Source organism: Anarrhichthys ocellatus, unplaced genomic scaffold (assembly GCF_004355925.1).
Source record: "Anarrhichthys ocellatus isolate YVR2014 unplaced genomic scaffold, GSC_Weel_1.0 scaffold3, whole genome shotgun sequence".
NCBI classification, from domain to species: domain Eukaryota; kingdom Metazoa; phylum Chordata; class Actinopteri; order Perciformes; family Anarhichadidae; genus Anarrhichthys; species Anarrhichthys ocellatus.
Window position 1 is genome coordinate 12588794 of NW_022280033.1, and position 21553 is coordinate 12610346.

The 21553-nt window shown below is 41.4% G+C and overlaps 1 protein-coding gene across 7 annotated transcripts in view; it reads left to right on the top strand.

Annotated features, from left to right (window-relative positions):
* LOC116378737 (neurexin-1a) overlaps positions 1-21553 on the top strand; it is a 236807-nt gene that overhangs the window by 117111 nt on the left and 98143 nt on the right. For 4 of the 7 annotated variants that reach the window (XM_031840662.1, XM_031840668.1, XM_031840681.1 and 1 more), the window contains exon 1: positions 4861-20270. In XM_031840662.1, coding sequence (XP_031696522.1) covers positions 20024-20270 — 247 coding nt within the window. In that variant the 5' untranslated portion in view covers positions 4861-20023. The other 3 variants (XM_031840694.1, XM_031840655.1, XM_031840674.1) reach the window with 3 other exon arrangements.

Consider the following 21553-nt stretch of genomic DNA (forward strand, 5'->3'; position numbering starts at 1 on the left):
TATATATATATATATATATATATATTGCAGATTCCATTAAATTGGGGCAGCAGTGGCCTAGAGGTGAGAGAAGCAGGTCTGTGACTGAAAGGTTGCACCAGCAGGATAAACCCTGCAGGCGTGGAGAAAGAAAAAAAAAGTGCTAGGCTCTCACTCATTACCACCACTGAGGTACCCTTGAGCAGAAAACGCAACCCCCATCTGTTCAGTAGCCAACACTACATCGCTGTGCATGCGGATCAGGGAGTTCATAGGAAGGACAATTTGTGCTTAGCAGACCAACATTTTATTAAAAGGGATTTAAAAGTATTAATGCTCAACAAGATGACAACTTCTGTAACTGAAAAGATATTGGCGAAATGAATGTGCAACCGTAAAGAATGTTGTAATTTTGTTTCTAGAAATTGTTAATGAAACGGGTGACAAATTTTTGGCTTGTATGTAAAAAAGCAAACGGTATTGATATTTTATCATTGTACAATTTAATGACATTTGACACAATTGGGAAAAGTGTTTCACTGATGATTAACTTCCTGCAATCTTTCATTTCGATAAAAAACGTTACGTATCGAACAACCATCATCATTAATGACGGATAACGCAAGGTTTCTTTAGTCAGGAAAAGTCAGTGCGATCCAAATGACAATGCTGTCTGAAGAGACGTGCTTGTTACTTTGCTTGGTATCGTGTTTGCTGTCCACTAGGGGTCAGTATTGTCATATTTCTGCACAGGTAATCTTTATATTGGTGGGGTGGCGAAGGAGATGTTCAAGGAGCTTCCCAAACTGGTGCATGCCAAGGAGGGCTTTCAAGGTTGTCTGGCGTCAGTGGATCTGAACAGCCGGCTCCCAGACTTGATGTCAGATGCTCTGGACTGTGTGGGACAGATAGAGAGAGGGTGTGAAGGTGAGTAGTCGCTCAGCCCGCTAAGGAAATGTGTTGTCTGCTGTTTGTTACTTTCAAACTTTTTTTTGTTGTCTTTGGAGTACACTACTGAAGCTCAGGTTTGAATTGTATTGTCTCATTTAAACCCGATTTCACTGACAAAGTCTCATAATTACTCTGGTTTCCCCTCATTATCACAAAACTATCCTAAAGGTACATTGCGGCACCACGCAGCGCTGTAATGTTGCTCAGTCCTCTCATTTTAATGCTTGTCCGACAAGGACACACATACACTGTGAAGCACAGCCACATTGCCAACCTGTGACACATAATTTAACATCCATAAAGTGTGTTAGTATTCTGTTAGAATGCATCAAGCTCTGACACTCCTCCACAGGCAATCATTTCTGTTTCACTTAGCCATAATCTGATTATTCTCTCTGCCATATTTGTACTGCCAGTGTTATTTCCCATTGTAGCCCCATTCTGTTTTGCTCTATGCATGCTTGCTGGATCTAAGAGTTTGCCAGAAGCGATCCTTTTGAATTATGTATGAAGCCTTTGTTGCATGCATGAATATCATTTGCCCAGTCTAATGTGTGCACCACATCCAGAGACAATATTAGATTTATTTTTCAACTTCACTCACTTAGTTTTATTTCACAACTCATCCACTGTTGTTCTATTGAGTACGCAACTTCTGATCTTTTCATGTTCCATTACGAATGTAATCAAAATGTAGCGCCCTCTGTGGGTCTGTCAAGCTTGCTGTTTTCGTTTTGTGCCACATGGCATCGATGGCCGCTCTCAATGGAAAATGGCTTCTATTAAAACACATTAATTGAACTGTACTACAGGTGTCAAAAGGTAGCATATAGTCGCTGATATTATTTTACTACGGCAGGGATCATTTCAGAATATAAATGAGAGAAAATACGTAGATTTCTATTCTTGTAAATTTTACCAAATATAATGGACACACCATATCTACCTCCCATAATAATGACTTAACTATTTCAATTGGATGTTTTTTCGTCATATTGCTGATATTGAGAGTAGTTGCTATTACAGTTTAGATTATTCCGGTCTGCATTAAACAATACAATTCGTCCCCTCTGGCTCTTTCTGAGGACAGACATCGGCCTCATTCCTCACTCTGTCTCTCCTGCTTCAACAGTCTGTGTTTCTGTTGCTCCATCTCTGACGCCTTGATCCTTTACTAACAGCTGGTACACTTTGCCTTTTCCTTTCCTATTATTTTGCTGACAAAAGTTGCATTGATGAAAGCTGACTTGCAAGGTAGATAGCTTTGTGTGTTTGATACAGAGTCTGATGTCCTTCCTCCCTTTGTATCTACAATGCCTCTGCCCCTCACGTCTTCACAGTCTCTACCTCCACACTTTCCACTCCCTGAACAAGATATCTGCCTAATTTGAACTCACCCACCTGCTGTATGGAATGGGCTTCAGTCCCATAGGAATACAAGTACCATTACCATCTTGTATCAAAGTCTATGGGGATCACGTTTTGATTTGCACTCGCATATTGTGTGTTGTATTTTGTTTTTGTCTTTTATTGTTGACATACGTTTGCATGACTTTATACTCTTAATAATGTTTTCTCCTGCATGAATTTTCCATCTAATATAATCAAGGTGTTAACTCAAACCTCAGTCATTTTCCTGTTTTACATGACATTAATCATTGTTGTTATAAGTCCCATGTTGACTAATGCCATATTCCTGTAATCTCTGGCACTCTATAGATATAGTAGGAACTATATCAAGCAGCAGCCTTTTAAGATTTAACAGTTTAAAGTAGGCTTCATAACAAAGCACCAGCGGCCAGTAATTTAAGTAAATTCAGAGGCATATTGATAAATAAAAAGCAATATAACTACATTATAGTTACTGGATTTGTAATCAACATCAATTGAAATTACATAATTATGTAAAAAAATAGTATAATTCTGTATCTTAATCATTTGAAATGATGATGTCTTATGTTCACTAGACATATTTATAAGTATGCCAATACACATCTCATTGTTTACTTGACTCCCTCGCTAAGTCAATAGAAATTAGGCCCCATTACATTTGTGACACATTAGGTATAAACAATATGAAAGACTTTTGTAAGACGTGGAATCTCAAGCATATCATAAGGTTAGATGCAATTTAAATTGACATGAATTCCAAGGTTTTTCAGAAACATCATTAATCAAACTGTTGTTTTTCTTGTTGCAAAAAGCACACTGTACAGCATTTTATAATTACATTGTTAACCTTGAGTGAGCTACAGCCAACACTTAAACCTATTAAGCAGTTTCTATAGCTACTCTGAGGCTGAGCAGCAAGTTACCGTGGCTACAATCATTCAGAAAAGATCATTTTTAGAGAGTTTCGAATATACGTCTGTATTCAATAGCTGAGCAACTCATTTTAAAATATCACTTATATGCACTTCTTTATTTGAATACCGCAACTATCGAAAAAGTAGCTGTGTTCTCCCTGTATGATTATGGCTGTGAAGGGGAGTGCTGCATGCATGCAAGCAGTAGTTTGTCATTATTCAGATTATATGATGTCCATGTGGCATAAACCTAGTCCAAATATCCACATGTTAGCAATTAAGGATACAAATTGACAAATAATGGTGGCCAGAATTGTTGCCACCAAAATAATCCCATAATTAAAATATTTAACAAACTTATAAGTTTAAATATATAAATACATAATAACAACAATCATCCATACTAACCAGTGCCATTCCACTAACATTTCTCCATTAACTGAAACAGCTAGGTATCACTGTCACACAGACGATACAGTCGGTGCAGTCGTACACTTACTGCACTTTGGCCCAGACTGACAGAATGACTGACTGACTGATACGTGGTTGGAATGATGGAGATGCACAAAAACTTTGACCTCAAACACATCTGGAAGAACTATTACATTGCTATTTAAAAGCACATTGATAACTCCGGCCCCTACTGTTGACAAACTGAGCATCATTGTTCTATGACCCCATTCACAGCTGGTAGGAACATGCGTCCTCTGATTGAACTAACCATCTGCACAGGTGGTCAGGGACACGTTGGAGAAGGAAAGGTGAACTGCATTACAGTGTGTACTATATTTTGTAGACACATTTGTGGTGCAACAATATCAAATCTAGATACTAGTATATATACTGTATCTGTTATTGCCAATTGTTTTGCACTGATGTTAGTATTACATCCATCACACTTTCTTTTTATATCTCCATTGTTTATAAATACATTATTGTAATTTTTGATCAATCTCTGGCACAAGAATTTCCTTCTGGATTAACAAAGTTCTCTTTTATCTTAGTTTAAATACGTGCTACTGTATTGTACAAAAGGTGGATGTAAATAGGGGCTGTAACCTAAATCCCAACATTTAATTTAATTATTATGCACTCTGCTGTTCTGAAATACTAAATGTTAAACAAAATATGGAAATCACGAATGACAGTTAAATCCTAAAATTGAAGTTATTAAAACAAATGCAGTTTTTGTACATTTGTGAGGTTTTTGTTGCGTGTGTTTCCTGAAAACTGTTGAAGGTTTTGGGCAGGCAGTTGGCTACAACCTGTGAATTTGAAGCAGTTTTTATAGAAAGAATGCAAAATATGGCTAAATACACAGTTGTGGTGTTTGCACAGCATATGTATGTTTGTTCTGTGTATGCTTCCATTTGCAGAAGCCTATTGTCTGTGTGTTCGGCGTGACATTTCATTTCACTGCAGGGTCAATCTGCAGAATGTGCTGCCAGTTATTGTAAAAGTCTGCTCACCAAGTTGCCATTTGTCTCCGTATTCAGGCCCCAGCACAACGTGCCAAGAGGACTCGTGTGCCAACCAGGGTGTGTGTCTTCAGCAGTGGGAGGGCTTCAGCTGTGACTGCAGCATGACGACATTTGGAGGACCGCTCTGTAATGATGGTAGGCTTCCGCTTCCCGGTTTTTAACTCAAAAGTCAGAATAGTTTTTTGTTCATTTTTTTTATTTTAAATGAGTTAGACAAGTACATAGAAAACATACTTCACATGCAACTCAAAGCATTAGATGTACAATTCAGTTCATCTCTGGAGCTAATTAAACACGTCCAGGAGGAATCTTGGTGTCAGAAGTTTAAAGGTGGGTGTTATCATCAACAGCGCGGCCATTTTTATCCTATGCTTTCACACATCATTTGTGTTCCAGCTCATTATTGTTTCCTGCCTGTGGTGCTATATTTGTGTCCTCACGAAGCACGATGTTTGCCAGCAATAAGACAAACTTTCTTTGTCAACTCTCCAATTGAACGAAGTAAAGTCCCTAGACTGTGCTGTGTCCTGTTACTCGGTCAATTAGGACGAATCTTCAACGAAACGTCAGTGGCTCTGCTTGAATATACATCATCTTCACTGAGGGTGTCAAGAGCTGTCGCAACTCTGCAGGGCAGACTCGTTTAGGATTGTGACATCTGGCTGACAGCTCAGTGAAAGCTCATTAAAGTTTGAGAGATGTACCACTAGAGGGAGCAACAAACATTGTGTTCTGCTAAATAAAACATCTAAAACAAGTCTATCAAGCAAACAAAATAACCAGAAATGGCCTTGTAAATTATTGCAATTTTACCAGATAGCATGCTGTTGACCAATACTAATTAAAACCTCAAACACACCTTAAATGGTGAGCTTGCTGGATTACTTCATATTTCTCTAGTGGCTAGTCTGCCCTCTCACAAGGAGAACAACTCCATTCCTCAGCCCCTTTATAGCCGGGATGCATTGTTACATCCGTCAGTTACAATTCATAAGGGAACTAATAATATGTCTGATAGCACATTACAGCTCATGTAAATTCAAAATGTAAATCATTTTGAGCAGAATATTGTGTATTGATACTTGTATGCCGTTGTCCTCTAAATTGAGTGTTGTAAACTTCAATTTACCGTAGTGCACCCAATCTCAACGAAAACAGAAAAACAGCGTGTGACTTGCAGTTAATTTAAAGTTAGTAATGTGTTCACACAGTTTTCATTATTATGAGGAAACACTTATCTATTTTAACAATTAAAACAATCAAATCAACAACAGATAGCAACTGTCAAGCCTTTCCTTGGAAAACACAGTCTATCTTGTAAAATGTTAAGTTAATGATTCTGAGCTAAGATCTTAAAAAAAAATCTTAAGATCACATATCAAAAGAGTTATCTTTAGAAAAATAGAGGATGACATCATGCACTGTGGTCGAGTGGCTAGCACTGTCGCCTCACAAATTAAAACCTCAAACACACCATCAAGATTTAACTTACTTTGAACCACATTATGCAATTTAAAAGTTCTATGATATTAATCTCTCTAAAAGACAGTAAACAGGCATTTTGTTTAAGGGACTCTGTGCTCATTAGTGCTTAGCTTTCGAGAGAACTAGGGTAATGTCTTCCGCTCCTTTTTTAGAAAATGGGCTACTTCCTTATGCAAAACATGCACAGGGGATTTTTTTTTTTGGTCATTATTTTCTTCTGCAGCGGTTTACACAGTAAGGGGTGAATGGGCAATGTGCTGAACTGCATTAAGGAGAAAAGAACAGAGTGGGCACTCTGGAGATGACACAAAAGAGAGAGGAGAGAGCACCATAAATGTTAATGCATTCTGTGTCAATTCTACCAGCTCGGTAGGACCTCATCTTTTGTTATCAACAGAGAGTGTTAATAGATTCCCATGCAGCCTCGCACGCTGAACATATCTGCTCCCTATGATAACGCTAAAAGGATTCTTCTGTCCATGAGATGTGAGTCGAGTGTAGCCCGTCCTGATCCTAGCCCTCCTCGGCCCGTTTTTTCTCTCCCTTTCATTCCTCAGACCATGTTTTGATCAACACAGGAGTGGGGCTGGAGTTGTTGAGGGATATTTTTGATGGCGAACTGCTTGTGAACCTTCCGTGTGCGTTAAAGAGAGAAGAAAAGCAGTTTGGAACTTTCTTCCTGTCGTACATATTCATCCTGAGCAGGCCGGTACAGCTCAATTCCAGCCGTACAGGACACGCACACGTATATTATATCTGAGCAAGTGCTCTACCTGCTGAGTCTAGTTACTGCAGCTAGTCTCATTATTCCTTCTGACCTGACAAAACAATAGGGACGGATCAATGTGCAGTCCCGAGGGATGCAATATGTAACCACAAAAAAACATACTTTCCAAGAATCTCTTTCACCAAGGATGAACTGAAGCAGTCCTCTGAATAGTGATGCAAGACATCCTCACTCTGCCGAGGAAATTCTATGAGAAGGAAAAAAATGAAGCTGGAGATGGTGGGGTTGTATCTGTGTTGATGGATTGTCATGGGAATAGAGGAGAAGGGGGAGCAGCAAAGGAACGAGAGAAGCGTCTCTGAGGAAAATATCCCTTTTTACCAGATATATTTGCATAAGCTGAGGTGCAGGCAATTTACAATAGAGCAATGGGTCTCTGAGAAAGCAACTTAAATGGTGAGCTTGCTGCATTACCTCATATTTCTCTAGTGGGTAGTCTGCCCTCTCACAAGGAGAAAAACTCCATTCCTCAGCCCCTAGACCCGTAACATTCATAGCCGGGATGCATTGTACAGCTGCCAGTCACAAATCATTAGGAAACTAATATTATGTCTGATAGCACAATGCAGCTCATGTAAATTCAAAATATAAATCATTTTGAGCAGAATACTGGATTGATACTTGTGTGCCGTTGTCCTCTAAATTGAGTGTTGTAAACTTCAGTTTACTGTAGTTCACCCAATCTCAACAAAAATGAAAAACAGCGTGTGACTTGCAGTTAATTTATTATAATTAATGTATAAACACAGTTTTCATCATTAAGAGGAATCTACTTTAAGACTTAAAACCATCAAATCAAAGATTTTTTTTTTTATTGCATACTATTGCCTTTTGCAAATACTTCTACTTTTCTTCAGCAGTCTACAATAAGCAGGGCCGGTATCCACACACACTCTGCACTAAGTCTCATTTCTTTCAGAGCAATCCACCGTTTCTTGGCTGTGCTTTGAATTTATTGTGATAAAAGTATTACAACTTTTCAGAACAGTGCTGCACCTTTCAGTTCAGAATGATTGGTGAGATGATGACACAGATATAAAAACAATCTTCAGATCTTCTCTTCATCATCTCCCAAACACTTCATCCCAGTGATGTGCCAGTACTTTTTTTTGAATGACCTGTGGACACGGTGTCTTTAGAGTGGTATTTTTAGAACCAATTATCCCCACTGCGTACCTACAGTCAGTGAAACTAGGGTAGAAAATGAAATACAATCCACACTGACCAGGATGAGTGTCTGTCAGATCATCGTGCATGTGAGATGAACTACGGTTGTGAATTGTGTTAAGCATGCATTTGGTCTCATTACTACAAGCTATCTTGGATGCCAGTAGGCATAAAATGACTTGTCAGTTAAGGGACAAGAAAGGAGACAGACTCAGTGTATCTATGCGATGAAGTCATCAGTACTGTTGTGCAAGCACAAACCAATGCTGGTAATCAGCCCAAAGAAGAACATTATGCGTGTCTTAATTTACGCTTAGACTAGGAGTTGATATTGCCATATTACATCTTGTCTTCTCTAAAAGGTCCAATAGGGTTTAAAAAACTGCTAGTTTTCATTCAGAAGCTGAGGCTTGGTTTGTGTGTGTGTGTGTGTGTGTGTGTGTGTGTGTGTGTTCAGGGGCGGGGGGGACTTAAACTCCAGTCCAGACCTCCTGAGGGAATTTGCCTGCAGTGGTGTAGCATCTGAGTGTAATGTACAGAGACAAACAGAATGGTGTTTACTGTTGAGCTAAAGTGGGTCGTAGAGAGGCTTCAGCAAGGGGTAAGCCCGGCCTTCACGCAATTTCAGTCTCGCCTGATTGCTTCTCCGCCCAGTCTTCCAGCTAGAGCTATTAGTGCCATGTCAATATTGTATCAACAATGGAGGTTGTATGGGTCCAGTTTCCATTGTCTCTGCCCAAGGGGCAAAGACGAGCCCTTCTCACTTAATTTCTTATGCGTCTGAGTCAATGCTCATTCTTGTACCTTGAGAATAGTCCGTCTGGGCCCCAGGCTCGGTATCCAGTGTGTGATCTGCATCAGATATGGGTCAGATTTTTCTCAAGCACAGACAGCGGAAAGACAAAGGACCCCATTTCTGTCATGTGGCCCCTCTTCATGTAGTCTAAAGACAGCCACTCTAACACAGAGGAACACACGCGCTGACACGTTTGTTGCTTCAGTCCACAAAAGCCATAATTCAAATAAATAATTTAAAAAAGAATAGAAGAATCTAGTGAATCTAAGAAAGTTCAGAAAATGAAAACAAACACACCGCAGTCTGGTGGACTTTCTTGACATATTATTTTATTATAAGTAGCAATGCATCACGTCCAATGTCTACATTTTTTGGAGTCATAATGATTCAAGAATAGCATTTAGAATTTACATGAACAATTATTTGCCCCAGTTTAGCTTCTTTTAAATCTTCAAGCATGTTCCTTAAATTGTCTTTTAGTATAGGGCACTTGTGTTTCAGTATTGTCGTGATGGTCCTCCAGATTTACGATGCAGATAAACGCTCATGCACACACACACACACACACACACACACACACACACACACACACACACCAGCACAAGCGCACAGGAAATACAGCAGACAGTTTTGTCCCTGTCCTCTCTGGTGGCATGACCATAGACCACTTAGTTTGGTTTGGATCAATACAAGGGGATACTCATTCCAGTAGCGAGGCCAAGGGGATATGAGGCACTCGAGTAAACAGGCTGCTGTCACATGGAAGTAATGTCCTCTTTGCCATGGATGTGGCCCTCTTTTAATGCAGCTCAGTGATACAAATGAATGGGCCTGAAAATATTTGGACTCCGTTGTGTGTATTGAAAGCTTGGTCTAGCTCAGAACAGCCATTGTGTCCCGAGATATGAGAGAATCAGTCTTAAGTGCGTCTGTCTTTTCGATTCAGTAAACATACGCGTGAGTGTTCACACGAATGTACAATCAAATAACCATTCCATGTTATCAATGGATAATGTTTTAAAATATACTTTATATATACTTGTATATACTTACACACAATGAGAGTAAATGATTATGAAATGATGTTAATAAGTTATTATCATTCACTTTGAAGGTAGACGTGCAACATAACCAATGCACTATAAATATACAGTATAATATAGTGTGCTTATTCGAATAATCTTAGTTCTGGTGATATTCTATGTTATTATTATTGTCAACAAATCCCAGGTGAAGACCAAAACCAACAATGAATTGATCCTACTAATACTGTCTGTGTTTCCAAAGCACAGATATGAAATGTTTATTGTTCTTTGCCATAAAGTTCCGCTGCTGTCCCAAAACTAATAATAATAATAATAAAAATGTTCATCCTGATAATAATATCCCAAACTATTGAATGAGGCTTTATTGTTATTGTCTTCTTGCTGTCCCTCTTTTACTCTCTCTCTCTCTCTTTCTCTACTTCCAACTCAATATAAGTGGTCACTGTCTGCCCTAATTATTTCTCAATAATTTCCTCGTACTGATTGAGTGTCTGAATTTAAATGGGTTTCTGTGCCAGGAAGCAGTGGGTAAAGCCTGTTGGCATAGAAACCAGGTCTCCTTTTCCTCCCACTGTGGATGCTGTAACGTGTCTGTAACTTTGCCCAAGCAGTGCTATCCCAGCAGGAAGTGGTGTAGAATCACTAACATGGCTTGATGGAATACTGAATTATCATGTAGTTGCTTCATACACATACGTGTACACTTGTGATGTGATAGTCCACTGGACTGATGGTAAAACATAGTCTACAGCTGGAGGCTGTTACAGAGGCTGTTACAGAGGAGGCAAGCCACATGCCTTTTATGTGATGTCATGCTGGCACGGTGGCATCTGTACTGTGTGGAGGAGCAGCTGTGTTTGACATGTGTCAGATCGCTTCATAAGACTATGCTGCTGTTCATATGGCAAGGCAGAGATCTGGTGTGCCCTCAACAATACAAACTCAGTCGGGGAGAGCACTTCTTGTGCTTTTCAACATTATCTTTGTCCCATCGAACAGTATACGGCCAGATCAGAGTTGTGCACGAGCATTAAGCACATTCACTTGTCTTCTTTGTAATCTCTGCTGTAATCAGAATCTCATCTAGAACTCATTGCAGTGCAGTGGTGAGAACCTAATCTTTGAGGTGTTTTTTTTAATTGGTAGCCTGGGGGGAGATGTTGACAGGAAATAAGAAGCTGTTGTTTCTCCACAACACAATACTAATTAAAGTGTTGACTAGAAGACAGAGTATCTGCTAAACTACCCTGCTGGGTGATACACTGACACTGTGAATATTCCCCTCAGGCTATTGAACATGACTCTTCGGGAGAACTGTGGCAAAAATCTTACACATCCCTAAAAAACAAAATGATAGCTTCCGTGTACAATGTCTCTATGTTGAGGTTTTTTTGAATATCCTAGCTTTTGACAAGTGGACTTACCTTACCTTACATTACCTTAACTTGTACCCTGTAGCAACACATCCAGTTTTTAGACCAAAATATCCTATTGCTTTGTTTTCTAGTAATTCAACTGTTGGTTGGGGTGAAAGTAGAGATCTGGAGAGTCAGACATGCTTGATAGATGAACATTTCCTCCCCCTAAACCTTTTTCTTTTTTCTGAGTAACACTGCTTGTGCGACGCACTAATGGACATGTACTATGCCTGCAGTACGGCCACAGGAGCATCTAGATACACTTGTGAAATGCTGTCACAAAGCAAATGAAGCAAAGCAACTGTTTAGTATGTCTGAACATAGCTGTGTGCTGCAAGTAATATTAACAATATGCACAAAGGGCTTAGACAATACAAACTCTGCTGTCTTTCTTCAACATTTGGAGGTCAATAGAACTGATTGGTCTGAACTGTCCTTGAACTCAACTAGCTTCTAAAGTGTCTCTGCATAAAGGAGAGATTTCATGTGTGGCACTAGTCAAATCCTCTCTTATCTGTAGACAGCTAAGGTGGAGAATTAGTGCACACACAGATCACTGACTGTCCTGAGGCCAATTCACAACACTCAACCTTCAAATACATCAGACCCCTTTTAGATTTTCACACGACAGAATGTTTGTGTCTTGTAATCAGGTCTCTTGAAGTCGTTTTCACACTCCATGACTGACTGGCGACAGGGGGTCACACACTACAAGATATTTCACCAGGAGAAATTCCCAATGAGGTTTTCAAACTATGTTTTGTCAAAAAGATGTGAAAAGTGACGTGTAGTGCTTGTTGATGTTGTTGGTACACCTGTTTCCACACGTCTTTACCGTTTCCCCAATGTAGATCGGTTATGTGTTATGTTTATTCTTGTAAACAACATGTGAACGCAGAAACTACGCAGATGTGTCTCTTATTTGGGGTCTGCGAGTGGAAAATCAGGGCACACCAGGCATTAGCCACAATATAGATCCGTCCTGATGGATTGATGTAGAGAGGAGACCTGTTTAGTAGATATTTTGAACAGTATATTTGGTGTAGGGGGCAGCCACCTCACTAGCAGCCTCGAGAACTGAGCCAGTACTATTAGGGGTTTCTAATGCAATACGTGCAGTCTGTGCTTTAGGCCGCTGGCCATTCATAAACCAATCTTTCACTTAGACATGAATGGCTCTACGGCATTGGCGACTTCCTGATCGCTGATTGTTGCATGCTTTCCGTGTTATCACTGTGGAAAATGCAAGCATGTCTTGTCCCCACAACTTTTCTTGGCTCGTGCAAAGTATTTGCATTAAATTAGTTTGGTCTTACCATACAACACTCCTGTCAGGGTACAGTAAATTGCATTTTATATGTGCATTATGTATGTTTACCAGACTTCAGCTTGGATTCATTACGCAAGGAACCACTGCTTATGCACTCTTCCCTGTGAAGAAGCACCATTCATTTTGCATGTATTTTGGCCGATTATGTTGCCAAAACCCCGCACAACAACACCCATCACAGAGCCAGATCCCCCCACGGCCTTTTACATCTACCTGGCACCTAAAGTGTGTCACCACTGGTGTCTAAAATCCTGCTGGCTGTTGGGATTGCATGTTGGTCCCCTCTGACTTCTGAAAACATTGGTCTCACAATTTCCATGCTTTTGATGTCTTGGACAGTGGCGACACATCAGGCAGCCTTCGCTCATGACACCTCCTCCTCTGAAATACCTTATAAACCAGAGTCAAAAGGCACTCCAAAGATCTTGCTCTTGTTTGTCATGACCATCTACAGTAGCCGAGACGAAATCCTGACTGGGAGTGTGTGTGTGTGGGGGGGAGGGCTGACCCAGAATGTGTTACACCCAGCTCCTTAAATTTGTGTTGGTAGCAGGTTCTCCCCTGCCATCAGCTTTTCAAAACAGTATTTAGATTTTGAAATGAAGTTTCCCCCTTTTTATTTTCTCTACCGTCACTCTACATGAATCGTTTCTAAAGCCCACCCTCATGCTTCCCTACCATGCAGCAGACATTGCTCAGCTGCCCCTCTTTACCTTGTTCCACTCCCACATGTCAGAATGTGGTCAGAAGTGCCGAATTCTCCTACAGGAACAGAACAGTTTGCCCAGCACAGCTTTACCTTCTGTTTCAACCCAGCAGCAACATACTTACGCTGCGTGCACTTCTAACTGAATGACTTCCCGTGCCGTAAAGGTAAAAGCCAGCAGAGATCCAACAAACCCCATATTCGTCTCTGAAAGTAAATATCATTCACCTGACTAATGTTTCTTCAATGAGTTCATGTTGCTTGAATGATTCAAACCAGAGATAGAAGTGAAAAGTACACAGTGATGAATCCTTGTAATGTATGACATCAGATTCCACGTAGTTAAAGTTCTGTAGAGTTTTAAGTGCACTTTGACTGATTAACACTGGAAAAGAAGAGCAGTGGTTTAGTGCCCATTGATTCAACTTTGGGCTTTCACTACATGACTCTATCTAGTAGGATTCCCACTTGACAACCGGCGCTGGCTGCAGAATGCCTTGTATTCATACATCTATATTTCTGATGAAGTTTTCAAAACCAGAATATATGTATACTGTAGTATGCTTCTTCGAAGAGTGTATTCTTTTCTTATGCTTTATTGTTGTAGCGTTGTTTATTTTCAAAGGAATGAACTTCATTCAAGAGTATAAGCAAAAGACAAAAATGCTTTTGAGAAGAGTGGAAGCAGTTTGCTTATAAGTACTTTCATATTAAGAAAAAAAAGGACAATTATTTTTTTAATAAACCTCTTTGTTGTCCCAGTTAGCTGGAGCGTGGCAGAGTGGTGCACTAACAAAGAAGCTTTGGACTCCTGACGGGAGACACAGTCTGTCCTTGACCTGTTCAGGATGAAGCGCTCTGAGAAAGGAACTGATCTCTACTTTGGACAGATTTTAGGAAAGACAGCGAGACAGAGACAGACACGGTGCCCTGGTGGCCCACTGCATCTTGGGAACTGTCAGAGGAGATAGAGAGAAAGCCTCCAGAAAACTGCCGACCTTTGAACCCTATCTCTCTCATTGAGGATTTAGTTTATGCATTCGCAGACACATCATCGTCACACAAGCACACACCCACTCACTGACACACACATAAGTACATATCTATGCGTGTACGTACGCATGCACACACACATACACTTTATTTGCACTTAGGTTCAAGGATTTTTGAATGTTATTTCCCCTGTGCGTGATCTTAATGTGTATCTAAATAGATTTATGGAAATGAATAGTGCTATTGTGGCATTGTTTATGCATTAGGAGAAAAAAAAAATACTCTCCGTCACATCAGCCAGATTGCAAATCATCCTTCACCAGCAGACACCAACGACTCAATGTGCAATTTAAAAAACATCCATCTCTCCATCTTTCGTGTATGTAGTTTTGGCCTGCTCTGGCCCTGTTTATGGAAGAATGCTGTGTGCATGTTGGTATCTGTTTGTTTTCGTCTGTGTGTTTATGCTAAACAAGAGAAGACAGTATCATTATTTGGCTACAACCATGCCACTGTAGTTTCATGATGATAAATGTTGTACAGGACAAATCTCGAATAGTGTACAGTTGCATATTAATCTAATGTTCAATTTCTGTAGAACACAAGATACTGCACTTCATGAGACCAACACTCCAAAATAAATGCTGCAGTATGTGAATACGAAAATCAAACCAAACAACTTTTAAGCATTAACAATATCAAAAGAGTGTTTTTAAATTAGCTTTTTTCACTTAATTTAGTAGCTCCATTCAATTAATTATGTTTTAGTCATTTGAGAGAAAATTAGAGTACGGATGAATGAGTTTCAATGTGGAGTTTTTCTTTCTTTGTTTTGCTCCAAGTGAAAATGAAGTCATTCCATTACACCAGCACGCAGTGCCATTTGCGGATTTGATTTTACAACACAAATTTTGCATTATTTCCCATTAGTGGGCCGTTTTATCAGCTTGAGTGGTGTTATTTATGCAGTCTTCACAGCTTGCATAATGAACAGTTTGTGCAGCACAAATCTCTATGCGGTGCGTGAGGGCTGCTGCATCTTACCTAAACCATGTAGCTGATTACTCTAAGCCTAATGTGCATGCATCACTGACTGTGTGACAGTGCAACATGCATGAGGGATGGACATTCATAGAAAGAGCTAATCACTTAATGATGAGGGTAGTCACGGCTATGGCGATGATTTAAACCTTTAGCTGCTTTGCTCTGCAGCCAAAGATACTGAGGAATTGAAAATCACCAAGTCGATGCCTTTTTCACCTGTGGGGGTCAGAGTTAACTTAACCCACTCTAACTGATACAGTAGCGTAATCTGACGGACAGGCGCTCTGATGTAACATCCTCCGCCAACACAAACAGTATTAGCACTCTGACCGCCCTCTGTGCTCAAACACTCTACAGCTTGTGTGTTTGTATTGAGGGTTGCCTCCCTGTATCTGTCTGTTCTTATCATGTCACATCTCCGGATGACTAAGACAGAACTGCGTTTCTATTTTCGTACTCTTGCATACATTAGCATCAGCGCACTGTGTGCCTGTCTGTCTCTCTGTAGGGATTGCAAAGCATGTTTGAATGAGTAATGAAACGTTTGATTTTCCGAGTAGACTCCCAGTTGTATAAAAAGCTCAGGTTCAACATTGTATGTCAATGAATGGCAGGCCGTAATAATGGTGAATACCAACGTTTTTCTCTTCCAGTGTACAATACACTCCAGAGATGAAATCCTCCAAACACCCTCCTTTACAAGGACGCATATGTTGCTGTGCCTGACACAGATGTGTCACTTCAGCACACAACGGGTATACCAGGTTCATGCATGGCTTGGCCTTCATGCTTGATCTGCTCTGAGCAGGTTGCATCTGATGCACTAAACTGCACCTGAATAGAAAACAGTAAGCTGCTGTAATCATGGACCTCCCAGCTCAGCGCTGATTGAGTTATTTAAAATAAAAGTCATTTGATTTACTTTCTTGAGATGTTTGCAGTAAATATCATAGCGGCTCTTGAAGAGGAGAAACATCGCTTTTAAAGTGGTCCGAAGTACCCGTTCCTCCCTCAAGAGTCTCTCCATGTGTGATAATGTGTCGCCTGATGGACCTCTAACTGATTCAAAGGCCTTGCTCCAGTGGGGTCAGGCACTCTTAGACCACCCATACGCTGCTCTCCCTCCACTATTCCTCCAGTCCTCCAAAAATCATCTCATCAGTGGAGTGTACTGTGGTGGTTGGAGTCTTAAGTGAGTAAGTACTAGAGACTACTCATGTCCTTTTGTTCTCTTTTGCTCTCCAAGGGACTATTACACCCAAGACTCTTCCTCTACATTCCTCTTCTTCTCGCTGCTCACTTACACAGAGAGAGAGAGAGAGAGAGAGAGAGAGAGAGAGAGAGAGAGAGAGGATTTCTTGAAGTTAGTTTAGGTGTTGGTCCCAGGTGTTTGCTTTTGTGCAGGCAGAAATAATTTCGTTGTGAGTGTTTTCCCTTCAGCTGCATCCATGTCATCAGATTGTCTTGCTTCTCATACGCCAGTTCGTCATGATAAATCGGATCAGAGCAAAGGGCTACCTGCTGAAGGCTTAGTGGTATCATAGTTCAGGTGATCTTATAGGAATTGATTAGAATCAGAATCATGTATCCGAACGCAACTCTTCTTTCATCGTTTGAATATATGAAGTGATTTGATGCAGTAGTGAGGCTTTTAGTGATAGTCCTATAATGAAGCCTTTTGTATCCTATGGATCTGGTGATGTACTGAATATTTTTTACTTATTAAGCTGCTGGCTTTGTGATAAACCAACAGACCTTTTGTGCACTTCACAGTTCCACCACTTGGGGGCACAAACTAACAAGTAACGAATGGTGAACCTGATCAATGTATCACTGCTGATGTCATTAACTTAAGTTGCTGCATACTAACAAAGCGTTTCCACTAAATACTCAGTACAAACTTGTACAAATAGTTGAACATGAGTATACATTACTCTTTTTTTTACCTGAATATCAAGTGTTTTTCTGTAAAACGTTTGCCGTTGAGGACATAGTAAGTCAGGTTGTTGTCCTTGTCAAGCAGCCCTGATAGATTTCCTTATTAGGTGTAATTATGCAGATCGCACTGCTGATAATTATAAAAGTGTAAACACATTCAGCAGGAGCATTCCTTTTCACCAATGCAAAAGAGAACAGAGCAGTGGTTCCATGCGGCTGACTTTTTAGCATCAGGTGGCTGCACCAAGTTATTGAGATTGTACAAGGTGAGAACGGCACATTTGCCTAATGTGTGCAGCATCTGTTTTCCACTTCAATCGCATTTTGCTACTATATAGCAACACAATACCAGATACAACAGAGAAATGAGAGGTATCCTCATCTGTCCTCGTGCCAGATGGCAGATTATATCTCGCCGGTTATGTTCATTTCATAACAATAAAGTGACTGCTGTGATCTTTTTTTTTTTTTTTTGCCAAATTAAAATGCATAATACAGCAACCATGCTCGAACATGATTCCTCCATTCTAATGTATTTGTACTCGGCGTAATGTTCCTCATTTGTTTTCATTTAATTTGCTCTTCCTTTCCTGAAGGTGTCTTTCATTGTCTTCATGTGAACAGTCAATGGAGAAGGACACATTATCCTCTGTGTAACGCTAGCTAAGTTGGCTTTCTTTGGGCATGAAATGCCTGCATATTCCCTGTAAACCGTAAAGATCAGCTCAGCAGTGCTTACAGTCTCCCCCCCCCCCCTTCCAGCTTAGAACACTGCATTTCGAAGGGGATGATGTTGAATGGCCGGTGTGCAAACAGAAGCAGGCACACTGCAGCTGAGCCTTGTGCTCTCCAGTCCTGAACTCTGAACACTGTGCACACTTCCCAGCTGAACCAGATTGTGTTTATCAGCAGGGCTTTTATGTCCACATGTTCTCCACATTCCCGTAACCCAGAGTCTGCGATCAGCATTCCCTCTCTTGTGAGAAATGGTCTTTTATTAGCAGGCGAGGCAGACTTGCCCAGATTCAGCACCCTCTCTGTGGACAGTGCTCAACTGCCAGCTCGAGCACTGTGCATGCTTTGTTTACGTGCGAGCGTTGCGTGTGTGTGTGTGTGTGTTCATATGATTGTGTGTAAGAGAGATAGAGTTGCCTATGTGAGCTGCAGCATCATCACTCTTTCTAAAATCTTGCTAGCGACAGATTGCAGAGTCCAGTCAAGAACCTATAGAAAACAGTTTTGCTGGGGGATGGCGAGGCAAGGATTGGGTTGGACTGCTTGGCTTCAATTTTTTATATCCGCAGGACTGTTATCATACAACATCCCCAAATTCACAGAGAGGAAAATAAAAGATAGAGGAAGGGAGACATGGAGTGGTAGAAAAGGAAGAATCTAGAGATCACAGGGTAAAAGTAGAAACAAAAATGAATCAAGCCTGTCCTGCTTGCTTTCTTTATTCCTTTTACTGCTCATGAATGTCCACACAGGAGAGTGGATTGAAAATGACTGAACAGGGAGAGCAGAGGGAGGTTGTGAAAGGAATCAGGGCTGGGGGACATAGCTTCAATTCCTGCTATTCTGCCTAAATAGGCTCTTCCTCTGTAATGCACTCAGGCTCCAGTGATTCGCTATGTGAATGCTGCCCATTTGCATAGCCACTCTCTCTCCTGCTTCCTGGCTGGCTGTTGAGGCTCCCCCTCCCTCTGTCCTCCTCCTCCTCCTCCTCCTCCTCCTTCTCCTCCTCCTCTCTCCCCTCTCCCTCTTGCGCACATCTTCTGGTACTGCGCTGCCGACGCTGCCCGTGTGCGATTGTGTGTTCCTGCCCAGGGGCTGCTCTCTCAGGTGCTGTCATTGCTATCGCTTGGTCTCGTTGAGAGCAGAGATCTCTAGATGGGCAATGGGTGCGCTACTTGGCACAACTTACAGGCGCAATCACGCCGTCTCCCGCGCGCTGCTGCAGCTGTCCAACTCATGTAAATGAATCTCGGATTTAACTATGGTCCCATTTCTCTGGACATCCTTTGAGACAACTGGAGGGGGAAAAGAAGAGAAAATCCGAATACCTGTCTTGATTTTCTGAAGAAATTCACTTTGTACAGGTGCTATCAGTCTGCTTCTGAAGTTGGCTTTCTTTTTTTTCCCGGCAGCTGCATTTTTTGGAATATTAACATAGTTTTTCGTGGAAGATGTTTCCTTTTGTGAAGGCTTAACAGCAGGAGAAAGAGAAACAGAATAACGGAACTCTGGGAATCGGAGCAAGCTGGGATTTCTCCACTGCTGTTTGAGGTTGCCCTCATTTCTTGAGTGAATGTTTCTGATTGTTTCTGTACGATGATTCATGATACCTCTTTGCCTCCCTGGGTGCTGCTACGGATTTCTTAACTAAGTGGAGAACAGCAAGAGGCTTTTTTTTTTATCTCACAACCGACATTTTGTGTGGTTTACCCCTTTGCTGTTTTTTTTTCTTCTTCTTTCACTGTGGATCTGTGTGAGTGTCTCTTGGCAAAGTGAATTTTAGCAAGGTGAGAAGTATGGGGCTGTAAGGCTCACCGAAGTTCCACCTTGATCTGAAGCCTCATCTGGCAACTCAGGGAAAATGTTCGGAGGCTGGTGGACACAGTTTCCTCCCCTGAGGCCCCTAACAGAGCCCCTAAACCGGAATTCAGCCTCACTCACCCACCTGGCCTTGTGGATCACTGCCCTGGCCCTGGGCTTTGTGGCCGGGTCAGAACCGGGTGCTGTGGAGAGTCTCCACCACATTCACCTCTCCCATGGAAACAAGCGTCACCATATTGTGCCTATTGCCATCCACAGATCACCTGCGTCCCTTAGAGCAGGGCACAGTAAGTATTTCCTTGTCTCACCAGCAATGCATTCATGGCATACAGTAACTTCTTAAGCTGCTAGTCATTTAACATTTCGTCTCTGTTGTTAACTTTTTGCAATCTCCATTCACTCTTTGGTTAAAGTTGTCCATTCAACTCAAAGTATTATTTGATATTGTTTATTTTGTTGTGTTGAAGATTACCCCTCCAAAAACACACGGCGCGTCTAGCTTAGATCCATCCCCTGTTTTACAGTCTCAGCAAAGTGCCCTCTGTCTCCGTGTCTGAGATTAGCCATATCCCTATCTCCAGATGCTTCACTGTGTCCAGATTAGACAGGATTAGAACACTGCAGTGCTCCATGTTGCCCCTGGGTATTTGGAAGAGACAAAGATGTGTTGCCTCCAGTTCTGCAGGGCGTCGAGCCGCTCCTGGCCTCTGCCCAGCGTGGAGTGTGGATGAGGCCTCTTTACCCTGTTTGGCACGAAGGTTCCTGACACAGAGACATAAAACAGGAAGAATCTCAAGTATGAGGAATTATATAACCTCACCCCCTCACCCCAAGTATTCATGGTAGACTGCAGTATGCTCTCCTCAATACAGTATGTGTGAGAATGATTTTGGAAATACTGCAGTTTTTTTTTTTTTTCCCCACTTCTTTGGAGGTGCTTATATTTTTCGCAGTGTGATTTTTACCTGCAGTTGTGAGCGAAGCTGATGTTTTAAGATTGAAGCAGTATTACACGCAGCAGATCAAAATACTCTTTACTCAAAATACTGCCCAAGCATTTCTGAGTGACGTAATCACTACTGGTGTAGCGCTGACGTAATGCTGAGGTACCCTTGGCTTTCATTGAGTAGACAGTGCTTAATAATGTACAAAAGTACTGCAAAGTCTCTAATATTAAAGTTTAAAAGTACGAGGCATTGAGTTGTGAGGGATAACACCATTGCAGAGCAGCACTGGCATTTTGAGGATGTTTTTACGGAGCAGCTCAGAAACCTAACTGGTGCCCAGATCACTGGGCAGAGTTAGACCTGTACGAACAAGGGAGTCAGTGCTCTTCAGTGATGATGAGGGCGATGGGGAGGTTTGCTGGCCTACTGAGACAACAAGAGAGGCAATTAGGCCACTCTGCTGTGACCTGTCTGGAGCGGACAACGCTCAGCTCGCCTCCTGCTCCCCCCTCAGGACCTCCGGGGCATGTGGGGCTTTCAGGCACATTCCAAGACCTAATATCATAGTTAGCGTTGCTGTCTCCACTGTGCTGTTATTATGAGAGAGAAAGTGGGGGGGGCGG